The 18,779-nt window shown below is 42.9% G+C and overlaps 1 protein-coding gene across 3 annotated transcripts; it reads right to left on the minus strand.

Annotated features, from left to right (window-relative positions):
* Positions 1 to 4,026: 4,026 nt before the first annotated feature.
* On the minus strand, positions 4,027 to 18,273 carry LOC132386583 (zinc finger protein 850-like). 3 transcript variants are annotated; one of them, XM_059958875.1, is made up of 3 exons: positions 18,161 to 18,231; positions 16,837 to 16,962; positions 4,027 to 7,395 (listed from the first exon to the last, which is right to left on the minus strand). In XM_059958875.1, exon 3 carries the CDS (start codon positions 6,989 to 6,991, stop codon positions 4,844 to 4,846), a length of 2,148 nt encoding a protein of 715 aa, XP_059814858.1. In that variant the 5' UTR covers positions 6,992 to 7,395; positions 16,837 to 16,962; positions 18,161 to 18,231; the 3' UTR covers positions 4,027 to 4,843. The 3 variants fall into 3 exon arrangements, 2 of the variants coding, with proteins under 2 accessions (XP_059814858.1, XP_059814859.1); XM_059958876.1 differs by lacking the exon at positions 16,837 to 16,962 and having other exon boundaries at positions 18,161 to 18,220; XR_009509594.1 differs by lacking the exons at positions 4,027 to 7,395; positions 16,837 to 16,962 and adding an exon at positions 14,190 to 16,799 and having other exon boundaries at positions 18,161 to 18,273.
* Between the last annotated feature and the right edge of the window lie 506 nt (positions 18,274 to 18,779).

Genomic DNA, 18,779 nt, shown 5'->3' on the forward strand with positions numbered 1-18,779 from the left:
ATGCCTCCCGACAAGGTTCGGTCCAAACAAACTTTTCACGCTTCTTCAGGAGATTGGTCAGAGGAAGAGCGATAGCAGCAAAGTTCTTACGATAATATCCATCCATTCCCAGAAACCTTCTAAGAGCCTTCTTAGCAGTCAGAATAGGAACTTGAGAAATTGCCTGGACTTTTGCCCCAACAGGAGCCAACTTGCTTTGACCAACAACATAGCCAAGACAGGTCACAGTGGCATGGCCAAATTCACTCTTAGCCAAGTTAACTGTAAGGTTGTCCTGGGAAAGCCTGTCAAACGGCTTCTCTACTGCAGAGATATGCTCTTCCCAAGTGCCACTCCCTGTGGCTAAGTCATCAATATAGGCATCTGTATATTCTAACCCTCGAATTAGAGAATCAATCATTCCCTGGAATGATCCTGGACCATTTTTCCTTCCAAAAGAGAAAACATTGTATTCACACAACCCAGAAGGTGTCACAAATGCAGAAATTTCTCTACCTCTGTCCGTCAATGAAACACACCAATACCCTTTCAATAGATCAATCTTTGTAAGAAATTTAGCTTTTCCAACCTTATTGATGCAATCATCCTCCCTAGGGATAGGAGAGGATTCTGTTTTTGTTAATGAATTTACCTTCCCATAATCAGTGCAATATCTAACACCACCATCAGGTTAAGGCACAATAATGCAGGGTGAGCTCCAATCTGATGCTGAAGGACTCATAGTACCATTTTCAGCATATATTCAATTCCTTGCTCAGCCAATTTACATTTTTCAACGTTCATACAATATGGGTGTTGTTTAATCGGTTTGGCTTGACCAATATCTACATCATGTACTGCGACCGTGGTTTGCTTGAGAACATCGGGAAATAAATCTTTAAACATCCGGATTACTTCCTTCAGCTGTTGTTGTTGCTTTGGCTGCAGATGAGCCGACTTGTTAACAATGTTTTCTGGAACATCCGAGTTGATTAGCCTAACTGCGACCATGTTTGGCTTGTGAAAATTCTCAGACGAGTCAATTGTTTCATTCTCAGGGTTACCAGATTCATATGTTTTGACAACAACACTCACAGATGGAGCCTGCTTGTCAAAATAGGCTTTATCATATTTATGTGTACCACCTGTGTTAGTTTACGTTGGTCAGGTGTTTTAATAGCATTATTCAGATCATTAATTTGAGAGACTATTTCATGCGGTCTATTGAACTTAGCCTGAAGTGGATTCATCAATATTGGAGATAAGGCAAGCACCTTATCCCCCACCTGGTATTTTCTTTCCAAAGCCAACTTATCAAACCAACACTTCATTGTGTTTTGAGAAATCTTTAAGTTTTGTCTCACTGGACTACAGACTTGTAGTTTATTCTTGAACTTCTACACAAAGTCTAACAAGTTAAGATGTACATCCCCATCAATCCACTGTTCCTTTAACAAGGACAAAGGTCCCCTCACTATAAATTTTAAAAAGGGTTCACCGAATGCAGGTATAGGGCAGAGTGATTCGGTTTACCCACAACTTGACAAGTGTGACAGATTATGCAAAAGGTCACAACATCTTTCCTCAAATTAGGCCAGTAGAATTATTTCATAACTGTTTACAGTTTTATTCACTCCAAAATGTCGACCTGATGGCAGACTGCAGGCCAAAGTTAAAATTTCAGCCATATAACTTTAGGAACTACAACTTGGTGAACAATTGCCCATTCCTCACTCGCTGGAATAGCAGGTGGCCTCCACTTCCTCATTGACGCTCCATCCTTGAGATAATACCCTACTGGCACTTTCTTAATCTCATCATCTGAGAAAGTTGTTTCTTTTAAAGCTTCAATCTCAGGGTCTCGGTTCTGTTCTGCTATAAACTCCTTCCGACACAGGGATAAATCTTTCTCATCAGACTTACGACCTGAATCCTGTTGAAACAATGAAGGCAGAAATTCCCTGACATCATAACCTGAATCCCGATGTTGGCTATCATGGATATCAGAATCATGCTGCACAGAACCGTCTGCATCGGCAGACTTCTTAGCCATACTTTGAGTTCCTGCGCAGGAAGGATAAATGTTAAATTCCATCTGTGGGTCGTCAGTGGTTGTCTTAGTTGTCAATAGCGCTGCAGGAACAACTTTAGGTCATTCCCTAACAGCAAACCAACATCTTCCAATGGTAAAATGGAGTATAATCCGATTTTAACAGGTCCCGAAACCAACCCTGACAGTAAAGTTACCTTGTACAACGGCACAATGCCTTTAATAAGATTTACCTCACCAGTGTTAAATCTCATCACCAAACTTTAGAATGCTGTCTAATATAAGTGACTGAGAATCGCCAGTAACTCGAAGAATTTTCACTGGTTCTTGGGTTCACCCTTACTTTACTAATACAAACCCATTTGACATAAAATGATCAAAAGCCTTCTTAATTCGGTCAGAACTCTCAGTCCATAACTGAGCCTCAACAGAATGTTCAGAACCCTGTGGGTTGATAGGTGCTTCAACAGACTGATCACAGGTATTCGGGACTGACACCTTTTCCTTTTTCTTCTTCAGGACAGAACAATTAGCCATCATATGACCAGCTTTCTTACAATAGTAACAAGCAAGACCAGAATATTTCTCTTTCAACTGCTTCCCTTCATCCTTACACTTGTCACTAGTCCCAGCTATAATTTCGCGTTTACCCTGGTGATCCCTGCTACTCTTTTGGAAGCTCTTATTCTGGGTAAACTTAAACTTATGAGTTAAAGCAAACTCATCTGCTAATCTAGCAGACTCCTGCAAAGTGGCAGCATCCTTTTCATCTAAATATGTTTTTGTGTCATCAGGGACACACTTTTTGAATTCTTCAATTAAAACTAACTCTTTCAAGCTATTAAAATCATCATATATTTATCATCATCATATATATCATCATATATGTGCACCAGCAATCAAAACACACAGACTTCTCATAAGCAAATTACATATGTCCGGTTCACAGATTTCCACAAATTTCTAAACTTTTGCCTGTATGATTCTGGGACCAACTCATAAGCTTTGAGCACAGCCTGTTTCACTATGTCATAATCAGCTGCTTCATCAAATGTCAAAGCAGAATAGGCTTGCTAAGCCTCCCCCTTTGTAAGAGAACCAACCCTCTTTTGGCCACTTTAAATTCTAAGCAACCTTCTCAAAATGCTGTAAGTATTTATCAACCTCTGTCTCATCAAATGGAGGTACCAATTTAATTTCCTAACTGGCCTCAAACTCATCACCAGAGTCTAACGCTAGACCCCTTTGCTGCAACCACTGTATCTTTTCCAGCTCGAATAGCCTCTGTCCTTCTGCTTCCTCCCTCTGTTTTTCTGCCTCCTCTCTGATTTTCTGCCTCGATAGCCTCAAACTGCCTCTGCCTTTCCGCAGCCTCCATCTTTAATTTTTCTCACTCATACTGGAGCTCAAGCTCACTAGATTTACTTTCAGGAAACACCTCCAACTCCTCCACTTTAAACACACTCTCAGAAACATAATGTTCAGCTGTTATCCTCTGCAACTGTGCCCTCCTCATTGTCAATTTCAACATAACAAGTTTTAACCTTCTAACAAGACTCAACAACTCAATCCTTCTGGCATCCTCTAATGCCTCAGAGGTTGCTGCTTCCAAACAATAATCAGCATCCGCTGCTGATTTTCCACACACAAATAAATCAAAAGGGACTTCCCCAATGAAATCGATAATTAATGACAACGCCCCCATAGATGTTCATATCCCGGATGCAGGCCCCAATTTTGTTATGAATCGTAAAGCTTTAAAAAAGAATCAGCACCAATAGACTACACCTGGAACAACACACACAAAATACTGGTGGAACACAGCAGGCCAGGCAGCATCTATAAGAAGAAGCATAGTCGACGTTTCAGGCCGAGACCCTTCATCAGGACTGCCTGAGACTGCCGGACAAAGGGCCTCGGCCTGAAACGTTGACAGTGCTTCTCCTTATAGATGCTCCCTGGCCTGCTGTGCTCCACCAGCATTTTGTGTGTGTTTGAATTCCAAGCATCTGCAGATTTCCTCGTGAAGACTACACCAGGAGTCTGTTTTTGATCTTAAAACTATCTTTATTAGAATCGACTTATAATGTAGTAACTTAAGCAAGATAAACAAAAGTTAACAGTGTTATGTGTATATATGTGTGTAAATATAAATCCAAAACTATTGAGCTTGGGGAGAACAAGGCTTGGAGTCTTGAGATGGTAAAGTATGAAAGTTCAGTTCAACCACAGAATAGGTGATGAGAGAGATATATGTAATCCAGGGTAAATGTCGAGAGAAGGCAATTATGTCGAATTCCACAGGTTCCATGGTGGTAAAACAAGAGAACAGTCACTGTAGATATTATCTGTCATCCTTCCAAATCCACATAATAATTATCACCCAAAGTGACTTGTCACAAGACGTATCGTCTTCAAGTGAATTACCACACCACACCCAGGCAAGGGTTAACACATCGGTGGTCTTCACATGATACCCCAAATCAGATCCACTCCTATGGATCAAACGAGGTGACAACCACACATTCGATGTATGATGAATTGATAATTAACCCACACTTGCGGGCACCTATTTCCCTTGTATCGATCTTTCCATTTTTCCTCCTTCATCTCCGTCTGACTCTGAGTGTCTGTGTCCTCAGTTAAAACTAAACAAGCTGTGAGTGATGTAAACAAGCTGCAAGTCAGACTGATTAAACTTCCTAATCTCTCTCTCTTAAAATGACAGTCCACAGCAAACAAAACCTAGGGATTCATATCAACTGACTGGTGTGCCAGTAGTTGGAATGACTGAGTGAATCCTATCCCACATTCTCAGCAGGTAAATGGCTCCTCTCCAGTGTGAACTCGCTGATGTCTCTGTAGTGTGGAAGAGTGAGTGAATCTCTTCCCACATTCTGAGCAGGTGAATGGCCTCTCTCCAGTGTGAGCTCGCTGATGTTCCAGCAATCTGGTTGAGTTATTGAATCTCTTCCCACAGACTAAGCAGATGAACGGCTTCTCCCCAGTGTGAACTCGCTGATGTTCCAGTAATCTGGATGACTCAGTGAATCTCTTCCCACAGACTAAGCAGATGAACGGCTTCTCCCCAGTGTGAACTGACTGGTGTCTCTGCAGGGAGCGTGAGTGACTGAACCTCTTCCCACATTCTGAGCAGGGGAATGGCTTCTCTCCAGTGTGAACTCGCTGATGACTCTGCAGGTCGGATGAGCGAGTGAATCTCTTCCCACATTCTGAGCAGAGGAACGGCTTCTCCCCAGTGCGAGCTCGCTGGTGTCTCTGTAGGGCGGATGAATGAGTGAATCTCTTCCCACATTCTGAGTAGATGAACGGCTTCTCCCCAGTGTGAGCTCGCTGGTGTTTCAGAAGGTTGGATGACAGAGTGAACCGTTTCCCACATTCTGTGCAATTGAACGGCTTTTCACCAGTGTGAACACTCTCATGTCTCTGTAGGTAGGATGACTCAGTGAATCCCTTCCCACATTCTGAGCAGATGAACGGCTTCTCCCCAGTGTGAGCTCGCTGGTGTCTCTGTAGGGCGGATGAATGAGTGAATCTCTTCCCACATTCTGAGCAGATGAACGGCTTCTCCCCAGTGTGAGCTCGCTGGTGACTCTGTAGGGCGGATGAATGAGTGAATCTCTTCCCACATTCTGAGCAGGTGAACGGCCTCTCTCCAGTGTGAACTCGCTGATGACTCCGTAGGTTGGATGACTGAGTGAATCCCTTCCCACATTCTGAACAGGTGAACGGCTTCACCCCAGTGTGAATTCGCTGATGACTCTGTAGGTGGGATGACACAGTGAATCTCTTCCCACAAACTGAGCAGGTGAATGGCTTCTCCCCTGTGTGAACTCGCTGGTGACTCCGTAGGTCGGATGACTGGGTGAATCCCTTCCCACAGTCTGAGCAGTTGAACGGCTTCTCCCCCGTGTGAACTCGCTGATGTCTCTGTAGGCGGGATATCAGAGTGAATCCTTTCCCACAGTCTGAGCAGGTGAATGGCCTCTCCCCAGTGTGAACTGGCAGATGACTCTGTAGGTGGGATGACTGAGTGAATCTCTTCCCGCATTCTGAACAGGTGAACGGTTTCTGCCCAGTGTGAAGTCGCTGATGTCTCTGTAGGGTGGATAACTCACTGAATCCTTTCCCACATTCTGAGCAGGTGAATGGCTTCTCCCCAGTGTGAACTCGCTGACGTCTCAGTAGGCTGGATAACTCACTGAATCCTTTCCCACATTCTGAGCATGTGAATGGCTTCTCCCCAGTGTGAACTCGCTGATGTCTCAGTTGGCTGGATAAATCACTGAATCCTTTCCCACATTCTGAGCAGGTGAATGGCTTCTCCCCAGTGTGAACTCGCTGATGTACCAGTAGGTTGGATAACTCACTGAATCCTTTCCCACATTCTGAGCAGGTGAATGGCTTCTCCCCAGTATGAACTCGCTGATGTCTCCTTAGGTTGGATGACCGACTGAATCCCTTCGCACAGACTGAGCAGGTGAATGGCTTCTCCCCAGAGTGAACTCGCTGATGTACCAGTAGGTTGGATAACTCACTGAATCCTTTCCCACATTCTGAGCAGGTGAATGGCTTCTCCCCAGTGTGAACTCGCTGATGTACCAGTAGGTTGGATGACCGAGTGAATCCCTTCGCACAGACTGAGCAGGTGAACGGCTTCTCCCCAGTGTGAGCTCGCTGATGTCTCTGTAGGGCGGATGAATGAGTGAATCTCTTCCCACAGACTGAGCAGGTGAAGCGCCTCTCTCCAGTGTGAACTCGCTGGGGACTCCGTAGGTTGGATGACTGAGGGAATCTCTTCTCACATTCTGAACAGGTGAACGGCCTCTCCCCAGTGTGAACTCGCTGGGGACTCCGTAGGTTGGATGACTGAGTGAATCCCTTCCCACAGACTGAACAGGTGAATGGCTTCTCCCCAGTGTGAACTCGCTGGTGAGCCATAAGGTCAAATGACTGAGTGAATCCTTTCCCAGAAATTCAGCAGATCACCAGCCTCTACCAGGTGTGGTGTGAACTGACTGGTGTGTCCACAGGTCCAACTGAATCCTTTCTCACACACAGAACAGATGAATGGCCTTGCCCAGTGTGAACTTGCTGATGTACCTTTAATTGTGATAACTGAGTGAATCTACTCCCACTGTCTGAGCAGGTGAACAGCCTTTCTCCTGTGTAAGATGACTGGCTTGCTATTTGGTCAAATGATCAATTGAATCCCTCTCCACAGTCTGAGCATGAAGGATGGTCGATTGAATCCCTCGCTCCACTTCTTAAATATCCAGACAGAGACAGCAAAACTGGCGTTTTCTGTTTGAGATCCCCACGACAAATTCCTTCTCGTTTTTAACCTGTGAAAAGATTTACAAAATCCATCAATGGGTTTAGGACAACATTTCAGATGAGATAACTTGAGTTGCCATGGTTTGACTTGGTATCACACGGTTACAGTGAGGTTCAACCCAAGTTGGACAGAGAAATCATCTTCTGACTGGGCACAGTGCTGGTATCTGGAAGACCATCAAACTCTCTGATGCTCTTCCTGTCTCTATAAGAATGGGGCATTTCTGCCATCTCCAATCTGTGACCTGGCTCAGTTTGACTCTCTCCATTGGTATTATTCCCCGTTCCTGCTGAGCTGCATGGGTGCCTGGCCCCACAGTAACTGAACCAGTCTCACGCAAATTGTCTTTGTGGATGTGCATCTGGGATTTTCTTTTATGTATTATTAACTTAAAGTGCTACAGCTTTAACACCATGTAAAAAAATTCCTGCTGAGATGACTGGTTGGTCCGCACAGCTGTTAAAAGGGGTTAGAGTGAATTTTTGTAATATTTCAGGTTCTTGTAGAAAAGTACAACACAGAAACAGGTCCTTTGGGCCATCTAGTCTTGTGCTGAACTATTTAAATTGCCCCTCCCACACCCCTACAATCCAGGTACCTACACGAACCTCCTAAATGTTGAAATCGAGCTCGCATGCACCACTTGTGCTGGCTGCTCATTCCACACCCAGATGACCATCTGTGTGAAGAAGTTTCCCCTCATGTTCCCCTTAACATTTCACCTTTCACCCTTAACCCCTGGCCACTGGTTGAAGTCCCACCCAATCTCAGTGGAGAAAGCCAGCTTGCATTTACACTATCTGTGCCCCTCTACCACAATCAAATCTCCCCTCAATCTTCTACATTCCAGAGAATAAAGTCCTGACCTGTTCAATCTTTCCTTATAACCCAAGTCCTCCAAACTTGACAACAGCCTTGTGAATTTTCTCTGAAATCTTTGAATCTCTTTTAAATCTTTCCTGTAGGTAGGTGACCAAAACATCACACAATACTCCAAATTAGGCCTCTTTTACAAGTCAACATAATATCCATCTATTGTCAGTATTTGGTTCACGAAAGCCAATGGGCTAAAATCTTTCTTTCCGTCACTATCGAACTGTGATACCACTTTCAGTGAATTAAGGACTTGTATTCCCAGGTCCCTTTCTTCTACAACACTCCTCCGTGCCCGACCAGTCACTATGAAAGACCTCCCTTGGTAGGTCAGACCAAAGTGCAACAGCTCACACTGGTCTGAATTAAATTCCATTTTCCATTTCTCAAACCATTTTCCCAGGGGGTCCAGATTGCACTGCAAGCCATGATAGTCTTCCTCGCTGTCCACAACACCACCAGTCTTGGTAGTCATAAATCTGCTAATCCAGTTAACCACACTATCATCCAGATTACTGATATAGATGACAATCCACAACAGATCCAGCAGTGATCCCTGTGGCAACCACTAGTCACAGGCTTCCAGTCAGAGAGGCAACCATCTGCTGCCACACTCTGGCTTCTCCCAAAGACAGTGTCTCATCCGATTTACTGTCTCATCTTTAATGCTGAGTGACTGAAACTTCTTGACCAACCTCCCATATGAGACTGTGTCAAGTGCCTTGCTAACGTCCATGTAGACAACATCCACTGCCTTGTTTTCAACCACTTTCCTGATAACTTCCTCAAGAGACTCTGTAAGACTGGTTAGACATGACCTACCATGCACAAAGCCATGCTGTCTATCCTTAATCAGTCCACATCTATCCAAATACTTATATTTCCGGTTCTTGCACATACGTTCCAGTAACTTTCCCACTATTCACTACTAGTCACCACACCGTGGGTTTGGAGATTTCCCTTGAATTTCATAGAATCATAGACATCTATAGCACATTACAGACCCTTTGGCCCACAGTGCTGTGCCGACTATGTAACTTACTCTAGAAACTGACTGGGGTTTCCCTAGCACATAGTACTCTATTTTTCTGAGCTCCATGTAACTATCTAAGAGAGTGTTAAAAGTCCCTGTTGTATCCGCCTCGACAACCACTGCTGGCAGTGCATTTGACACATCCAACACACTCTGTGTAAAAAACCTACCCCTGACATCCCCTCCGCATATATTTCCAAGCACCTTAAAACTATGCCCCATCCTGTTAGCCATCTTAATGCTGGGGAAAAATCCTCTGGCTATCCACACACTCAATGCCCCTCATCATCTTATACACCTAAAAAAGGCTCTAGACATTAGCAAGGAAATTATACATTGCTCTGAGGATTTGTTAGAAGTAAGCAAAATTATGAGGGTATAGATAGGGTAAATGCAAGCAGCTTTTTCCACTGAGGTTGGGTGGGACGACAACCAGAGGTCATGGGTAAGTGGGGAAGGTGAAAATTTAATGGGAACATTTGGAAAAGTTCTTTGCTGAAATGGTCGTGAGAGTGCAGAATGAGATGTCAGCACTAGTGGTGAATATGAGCTCGATTTCACCATTAAGAGAAGTTTGACAGGTACCTGGATGGTAGGGGTATGGAGGGTGATGATCCCAGTGCAGGTAGTTGCAGGTAGCTTAAATGTTTTTGTGGCATTGACTAAATGGGCCAAATAGCCTGTTTCTCCACTGAACTTCTCCATGTTTCTGCGACAGAGAAGCTGGCCAAACTTGTTTGGAAGAGAAAAGGTTGGAGTGACAATGGAGCAGCAATGGCTGGAGTTTCTGGGAGCAATTCGAGAGCTGAGTAATCGATACATCCCAAAGACGTGGAAGCATTGGAATGGCAGCAGGGCACAACGTGGGTTAAATGAGAATCCAAAACCAACATAAAAGCAGAGGAGAGAGCAAACAAAAGAGCAAAAGACCATTAGGAAGCTTTTAGAATCCAACAGAAGACAACTAAAGGAAAGTCAGATGAGTTCAGGAGTGGAATTATGAAATGGCTGTCATTACTGAGTTTTGGTTGCACCCAACAGTCCGCGGCATTTAGAGGAACGAGATATCCAGGGCCTTAATATCTCTTGAAAACCAAGATTCCCTGCACTAGTTACCATTCAACTTTTATTTTGTCAGACACATACAAACTCTACACCCTTAAAATTTCACTTCTGAAGAACTCCCACTTACCAAGTTCTCCTTTGCTAAAAAACATCCTGTCCCAATCCACACTTGTCAAATCCTTGTAAATATCATAAAAATTGGCCTTTCTCCAATTTAGAATCTCAAGAGAGGTCCAGGCCTCTGCTTTTCTGTATTTACTTGGAATCTCATGATCAGTAGATACAAAGTGTTCCCATACACTAATTTCTGTCACTCGCCCTAGATCACTTCCCAATAGCTTATTGCACACTTCTACATCAGGAATTTTACATACTGATTAAGGTAGATTTGATAAGCTCTACCCCATCTAGTCTTTTTACAGCCTAGGATTCCAGTCAATAAATGGAAAGTTAAAATCACTCACTTTATCAACCTTTGTTTCTTGGCATAGTCCGCAATCTCTCTACAGATTTGTTCCTTGAAATCCCTCAGACTGTTGGGCGCAAGCAAGTCCAAGTAATGGCTACAATATCATAATTTCATGTCCTGAGGTCTGAATGACATCTGTTTGGTGTCAAAAATAAACCTTGCCCTCAATGTCACTGAAACAAAGGAGCTGGCTGCAGAATACAGGAGAAATGGAGACAGGCTGACCCAGGATCTGGGGTTGAGAGGGTGAACAGCTTTAAGTTCCCTGGCACACACAACACCGAGGATCTCACCTGGTCTGTACATACTGGCTGTGTGGTGAAAAAGGCACAACAGCACCACTTTCACCGCAGGCGGTTCAGGAAGTGTGGGACGGGGCCCCAAATACTAACAACTTTCTACAGGGGCACAATTGAGAGCATCCTGACTGGCTGCATCACTGCCTGGTATGGGTGCTGTACTTCACTCAGTTGCAGGACTCTGCAGAGAGTGGTGCGGACAGCCCAGCGCATATGTAGATGTGAACTTCTCACTATTTAGGACATTGACAAAAACAGGTGTGTAAAAAGGGCCACTGTGTAAAAAGGATCATTGGGGACCAGAGTCACCCCAACCACAAACTGTTACAGCTGCTACCATCTGGGAAACGGTACCACAGCCAGAAAGCCCGGACCAACAGGCCCAGGGACAGCTTCTTCCACCAGGCCCTCTGATTGATTAATTCATGCTGATACAATTGTACTTTTATTTATCCTGACTGTCCTGTTGTATATACTATTTATTATAAACTATTATAAATTTCACATTGCACATTTAGACAGAGACGTAACATAAAGATTTCTACAACTCATGTATGAAGAATGTAAGTAATAAAGTCAATTCGATTCAATTCACCCTCTCCACTATCTGTTCTGTCATTCTGGCTCCGATCCTCCCTGCAACTTTAGTTTAACCACCCACCCCACAGGGGAGCACCAGCAAGCCTTGCCACTAGGATACTCATCCCTTTCTAGTTCTGTTCCACTAACTAACAAATCCCCTATCACCCCTTTGACTTTCCTCTGCCAGGTAATTCCCCCCAACAGTTTCTAAAGTGTCCACCTGTTGTTGTGTGGGATGGCAACAAGAGTACTCGGCGATGGCTATTTAACCTCATTCCCCTTCCTGACTCTCACCCAGTTTCCTGTGTCCTGCACCTTGGGTGCAACTCACCTCTCTGCACGTCATACCTATCACACCCTCCGATGCTTGGATGATGCGGAATTCATCCATTACCTACTCCAACTCCTTAATGTGCAGCTGGATATACACCTTCTACGTGAGGGCGTCAGGGACACTGGAGGTCTCCCCGCCTTCCCACCAATATCCCCTCTAATTTGTAGTGACCAGTGTGTGCAAAAACCTTGTACTGTACAATTTTTACCCAGTGACAACAACATGTGCAAACTGAATTTTACATAGAGAGGTATTCATTTCAACAGCGAGCAAATCACTGTCAGTAAGAACTTTAATCTCCTCTGGTTGAGTCTTGATTGAGTTCATCTGCACTCTCACACAACCTAAGTAACAGGTTAATGAAGGATTTACTCGCCGCTGCTTTTGCAAACCACCTATTTGTGATTTTCTTGCTAAATGATGCTTTCAATTTCAGATTTCCAAATATCACTCCTCTTCTTCCCACTTGAAAATCCTCCAGCAACTCTTGCATCACCACAATACACGAAGTATTGTACATAAGTATTTCCCCTGAAGTCTCACCCAGGTGACTGACAGTGGTGAACTCAGTGATGGTAATGCCAAGGAATACTGCCTTTAAGGACAGTAGTCTGTCTCCCTGGAGTCTGGCACATTTCTGATGTGAAGGCTACTTGTTGCCCAGGGCAAAGGTGTTTGATATCATTATGTAGCCAGACAGAATTGGTGGAAGCGTGTTCTCACTGGTAGAAAAATGCAGACCGAGAGGAGGTAGAACAAGCAACACACACAAAATGCTGGAGGAACTCAGCAGGCCAGGCAGTATCTATGGAAAAGAGTACTAATGCTGAATTCCTCCAGCAATTTGTGTGTGTAGCTTGGATTTCCAGCATCTGCAGATTTCCTCTTTGTGATTGGAGGTAGAACAAAGATGATTTTCTCAACTGGTGATGTAAAAGATTTTAGAGCCACAGAATAGAACACTGCAGCACAGTACAGGCCCTTCAGCCCTCCATGTTGTGCCAACCCATATAAACCTTAAAAAAAAGAACTAAACCCACACTACCCCGTAACCCTCCATTTTTCTTTCATCCATGTGCCTGTCCAAGAGGATGTTAAATACCCCTAATGTTTTAGCCTCCACCACCATCCCTGGCAAGTCATTCCAGTCACTCACAACCCTCTGTGAAAAAAAAAACTTACCCCTGATGTCTCCCCTAAACTTTCCTCCCTTAATTTTATACATATGCCCTCTGGTGTTTGCTGTTGGTGCCCTGGGAAACGGGTACTGACTATCCACCCTGTCTATGCCTCTCGTAATCTTTTAGCCCTCTATCAAGTTCTAGACCAGGCATGGGCAAACTACGGCCCGCGGGCCATATGCGGCCCGTTAAGCTTTTTAATCCGGCCCGCAGAACTTGATGAAATTATATTAATAAACCTTGTTAACGTCTTTTCCCCACAATTCTGGCGTTTTCCCAATAGATGACGCACTCTATATACATTGACCTTTGTTGAGGTGCAGCGTATTACTCCACATTTGCGCTTTACTCTTTGTTCGGCTCGACCTATTTGTGTGAACAGGCGTTCAGCGTCATGAACATCAACAAAGCCAGCCACAGATCCAAGTTAACTGACCAACCCCTCAGATCCATCCTGAGAATCGCCACAACAAAACTAAATCCAGACTTTGATGCGCTAACTAAAAAGGGAGACCAACAACACTGTTCCCACTGAAATTAAAAATAAGTTTCTTCGTTGTGTTATGTAAAAAATGCATTTGAAAATATTTTTTTCAATAAGCCTTACATGTTACATGTCATTCCTGTTAAGTGATGGACACGAGTAGTACGCAGGTGCACGTACGTTCTCAAAATAAAAAATGCACTCCAGATCAATAACGCGCTCCGCATACTGGCACGCTGGCATTGTTCTGCCTTTGTGCTGGTCGTTGTTGAGTTTTGGCACAGTGGACAATTGAATAAGAAGGAGTAGGACAAGTAGACCTGCATCTCCTACCGGTTTTGAAATAAAGACAGTCAGGAGGAGAGTGATGATGATAATACCTTGAAGGATAACAGAATTTTCAGTGCTTTAAAATAATAACTGTTACTATTTAAAAAAGCTGTATTTTATTCATTTAATTTTCAGTGTTTTAAAAGTCATTTCAATAAATAGCTAAATACCATGGGACTTCAAAGACAGATATTTTGTTGTAATGCATTTGTTCATTTTCAATTGAAATTAAAGCACATGTTTTCTACATATCCCATGATATTTTATTTTCTCTTATGAGGTGTATTACCAAAACACTCCGTCCATCTGCTCCTGGTCTGGCCCCCCTGTCAAATTTTAGAACCCTTTGTGGCCCACAAGTCAAAAAGTTTGCCCACCCTTGTTCTAGACCTTTCATATTATTTCACATTTCATAAAGATTGAAACAGAATAGGCTGAAACACACTGTTCAAAAGTGCTGGTGTTCAATCCACTTGGTGCATTGACTCATTACATTTTTTGGGTTTATGTTTGTCAGAAACACATCCAACAGATTTCCCATCAGAAGTGCAGGAAAATTCTGGACCTGATTTCAAATGAACCACTGAGCACTCTGAAAAAAAGGTGTGGCAGAGGCCGATTTCTCCCCTGTGCTTTTATTTTCAGTGTGAACTATGTAACATTGATGGTGATTAATGATCATTACTTTCAGGCGACAGCCCTCCAAACATGTGACGAACCACAGTAAAACTTAGTGAACCTGCCATGGTTGGGTCTTGGGTGTCGGACCAGCAGATTTTCTGTATTATTAGATGTTCTCATATTAATACATCATACCTCACTTCCAAATCACTGTTTTTAGACATCACATTATAGAATGATATGTTCCACATAACCTGCAAGTTTAAAAGAAGCTCAGAAAATAAGGTCAAAGTAAGTTTCAAAGGCATCTCGGAAACAGAAACGTGCAAGTTTAAAGGGAGCAGAGATACCTGACTGACCTGCATGAGGTGTTAAGCTACCTAAAATGCATTCTTGAACGTATAATGTAGATTTAAAGCAATAATTGGATTTAAATTATTTTATTAAATTAACATTATCTTGGATCTCTTAATCGTAATTCACATTTAATGTAGGATTAACCTTTCTGCATTTGGATAACTACAATTTTTGTTCTTTTCTTTCGAAAAATGCAGTCACATCATAACACTATTCAAACTTCAGACCAAAAGTCTTCTTTTTCCCCCTTCTATTTTTTCCCAGGAAAAAAATACTATAAACTTTTTGCTATTTAAAATTGGTAACATTTATCAATTCATGCTGTTGTTTAAAATTAAATTGCTTAACTCCATGAAGCAAACTTGCAAGTTCACTAGCTAATAAAGAATTGAACAAAGAGGATTGTATATTTTACGCACAAAGCAGCATAATATCAATGCTCCTACATCATAAATTGGGAGACAAATGTACACATCCCAACCTTATTAGGTATTTGTACTCAATTTTTCCCACAGATGGTGAACTGCTAATCTTGGCTGGTTCATCAGGCACAGCATGGAGTAGATCTGAAGGGAGCTGGAGTGGTTTGTGTATTTGCAGCAGTGCTGGGAGGAAAAATCAGCATGAATGATGAATGTCTTTAATGTCCCTTCCTATAAAATGCTCGACAGATGGTTCACACTTATTTGACCTTGAGCTTTTTTTTAAAAACCATATTACAATTTAGTCAAGATTACTTAGAATTTCAACATCTCTCTTCCAGTGAAAATAATAAGTGGGAAGGGGTATAATTTAAAGATCCTATATATTCAGTTTAATCCACCCCGTTCTAATGAAATGTTTATTCAGTTATTTATGCTATTGACAAGGCTCCGAATAAAGCAAATGAGGACCAATAGGTGTGATCCATTCTTACAACCAGTTCAATGGCATAATTTTAAACTCACTTCCCCAAGTTTTCACATTTAGGAGCAGAATCACAAGAAGAGCTGGCAAATGACCAGGGAAAGCTTCACACAGAATCACAGAATAATTATTATAAAATTATTGTTGGCATGAAAGGAGATCATCAACCAGAACTATCCTTTCAACAACAATCCTTTTCTCTTGCCCTGCATCACTGCAAAAGTTCACTCTCATTTCCTTTCCAATTCTATTTGAAAGTACTGTCTTAGTCTTCGACAGTACTGTCCTGTGGATATCCAGTAACTGTGCTCTGGAAGTCCAATCCAAAGTAGAATCTTTGCTAATCTACAATGCTAGCAATGTACCTCACCATACTTTATCCCTATTTTCTAATCACAGGAAAGACTAAGTACTAATTTAAAACAAAGGCTAAGATTTAAACTTTCATCTTATGGTGATGATCATCTAATGTTATACTGCTATATATAAATAAAAGGGGTGATAGATAAGTTTGTGGCCTAAGGTAGAAGGAGACAATTTTAGAAAACCCAGCACATCTATTTTTCAACATAGTCCACTCCTACATTTACACACTTAGTCCAGCGGTCGTGGAGCGTACGGATCTTGCACCTCCAGAAAGTGTCCACAGATGGGTGATTGATAAGTTTTGTTCCCTTTCTCCGAGTTCCTAATCCTTGCATTTAGAAAGCTGGAGCTCAGCTCTGTCTGAGAGATCCATCGGTTCCCATTCCCTCATCAGCCGGGAGCTCCCCGGGGCCCGTGTACGGATCGTGGGGCTGAGAGAGAGGGAAGAGAACAGGACTGTCCCGGGATTGCTGGCCACGGTGTCCGAAATTCAAAGGAATTATCCCGAAGTCTGTGTTTAAGATAAAAACACGGAGAATCACTCTTACCTGCATCCGACATTTTCAAAGCCTTCTGTGTACTGCGCGCATGCCTGAAACTCAGGGACGTCCTCAGCCTGACGCCTGCGCATTTCATCGGCGCTTCAGCGCCGGCGAAATTCTTAATGAATGGCCCTATGGGTAATCACGGTGCCATTAAACATTTCTGCAAGCACCGGTTCAATGTCCATACTTCATTCTTTTCGTGTGTATAGAAAAATGTACACATCCCAATCTTATTAGGTATTTGTACTCAATTTTTCCCACAGATGGTGAACTGCTAATCTTGGCTGTTTCATGAGGCACAGCATGGAGTAGATCTGAAGGGAGCTGGAGTGGTTTGTGTATTTGCAGCAGTGCTGGGAGGAAAAATCAGCATCAATGATGAATGTCTTTAATGTCCCTTCCTATAAAATGCTCGCCAGATGTTTCACGCTTATTTGACCTTGAGCTTTTTTTCTAAAACCATATTACACTTTAGTCATGATTACTTAGAATTTCAACATCTCTTTTCCAGTGAAAATAATAAGTGGGAAGGGGTATAATTTAAAGATCCTATATATTCAGTTTAATCCACCCCGTTCTAATGAAATGTTTATTCAGTTATTTATGCTATTGACAAGGCTCTGAATGAAGCAAATGAGGACCAATAGGTGTGATCCATTCTTACAACCAGTTCAATGGCATAATTTTAAACTCACATCTCCAAGTTTTCACATTTAGGAGCAGAATCACAAGAAGAGGTGGCAAATGACCAGGGAAAGCTTCACACAGAATCACAGAATAATTATTATAAAATTATTGTTGGCATGAATGGAGATCATCAATCAGAACTATCCTCTCAATTCCAATCCTTCTCTTGCCCTGTATCACTGTAAAAATATATATATATATAAATAAATAGATAGATAGATAAATAAATAAATAAGGAGTGACAGATAAGTTTGTGGCCTAAGGTAGGAGTCAATTTTAGAAAATCCAGCACATCTATTTTTCAACATAGTCCACTCCTACATTTACACACTTAGTCCAGCGGTCGTGTAACATACGAATCTTGGACCTCCAGAGAGTGTCCACAGACGGGTTTTGTTCCCTTTCTCCGAGTTCCTAATCCTTGCATTTAGATAGCTGGAGCTCAGCTCTGTCTGAGAGATCCATCGGTTCCCATTCCCTCATCAGCCGGGAGCTCCCCGGGGCCCGTGTACGGATCGTGGGGCTGAGAGAGAGGGAAGAGGACAGGACTGTCTCGGGGTTGCTGCCCACGGTGTCCGAAATTCAGAGGAATTATCCCGAAGTCGGTGTTTAAGATAAAAACACGGAAAATCACTCTTACCTGCAACCGACATTTTCAAGGCCTCGTGTGCTGCGCGCATGCGTGATACTCGGGGACGTCGTCAGCCTGACGCCTGCGCAGTTCATCAGTGCTTCAGCGCCTGCTAAGATTTATTCGCGCAGGGCCTTTTGGGTAATACCGGTGCCATTAAACAGTTCTTGAAGTACCGGTTCAATGTCCATATCTCATTTTTTTTCGGGTATATAGAAAAAGTCTGCAGCTTTTTTAACGCAGGAAGCGGCTCACATGAACAATATACTCAATATCAACGTGTATTTAATGCCAAAGTAAAATGTGGATATAAAACACAAGAGATTCTGCAGTGGCTGGACATACAGAGACGCGCACACACACAAAATGCTGGAGGAGCTCTGCAGTTCAGGTAGCAACTAAGCAGCGGAGTCCACAGTCTAGGCATGCTGAAGAGGCTCGGTCTAAAAGTTGTTTATTTATCCCTTTCCACAATTGCTGCCTGATCTTTTGATTCCCACTAGTATTTTGCAGAAACTAACCATCTTTTTTTTCGGTCAACCAGTTTCCAAATTTTTCTGATCTTCCCTTTGTAGCCATATCCTGCTGGTCTGATTCCTCCTCCTCCTCGTAAACTCCAGACCCCATC

This window comes from Hypanus sabinus, unplaced genomic scaffold (assembly GCF_030144855.1).
Source record: "Hypanus sabinus isolate sHypSab1 unplaced genomic scaffold, sHypSab1.hap1 scaffold_122, whole genome shotgun sequence".
Taxonomy (NCBI): Eukaryota; Metazoa; Chordata; class Chondrichthyes; order Myliobatiformes; family Dasyatidae; genus Hypanus; species Hypanus sabinus.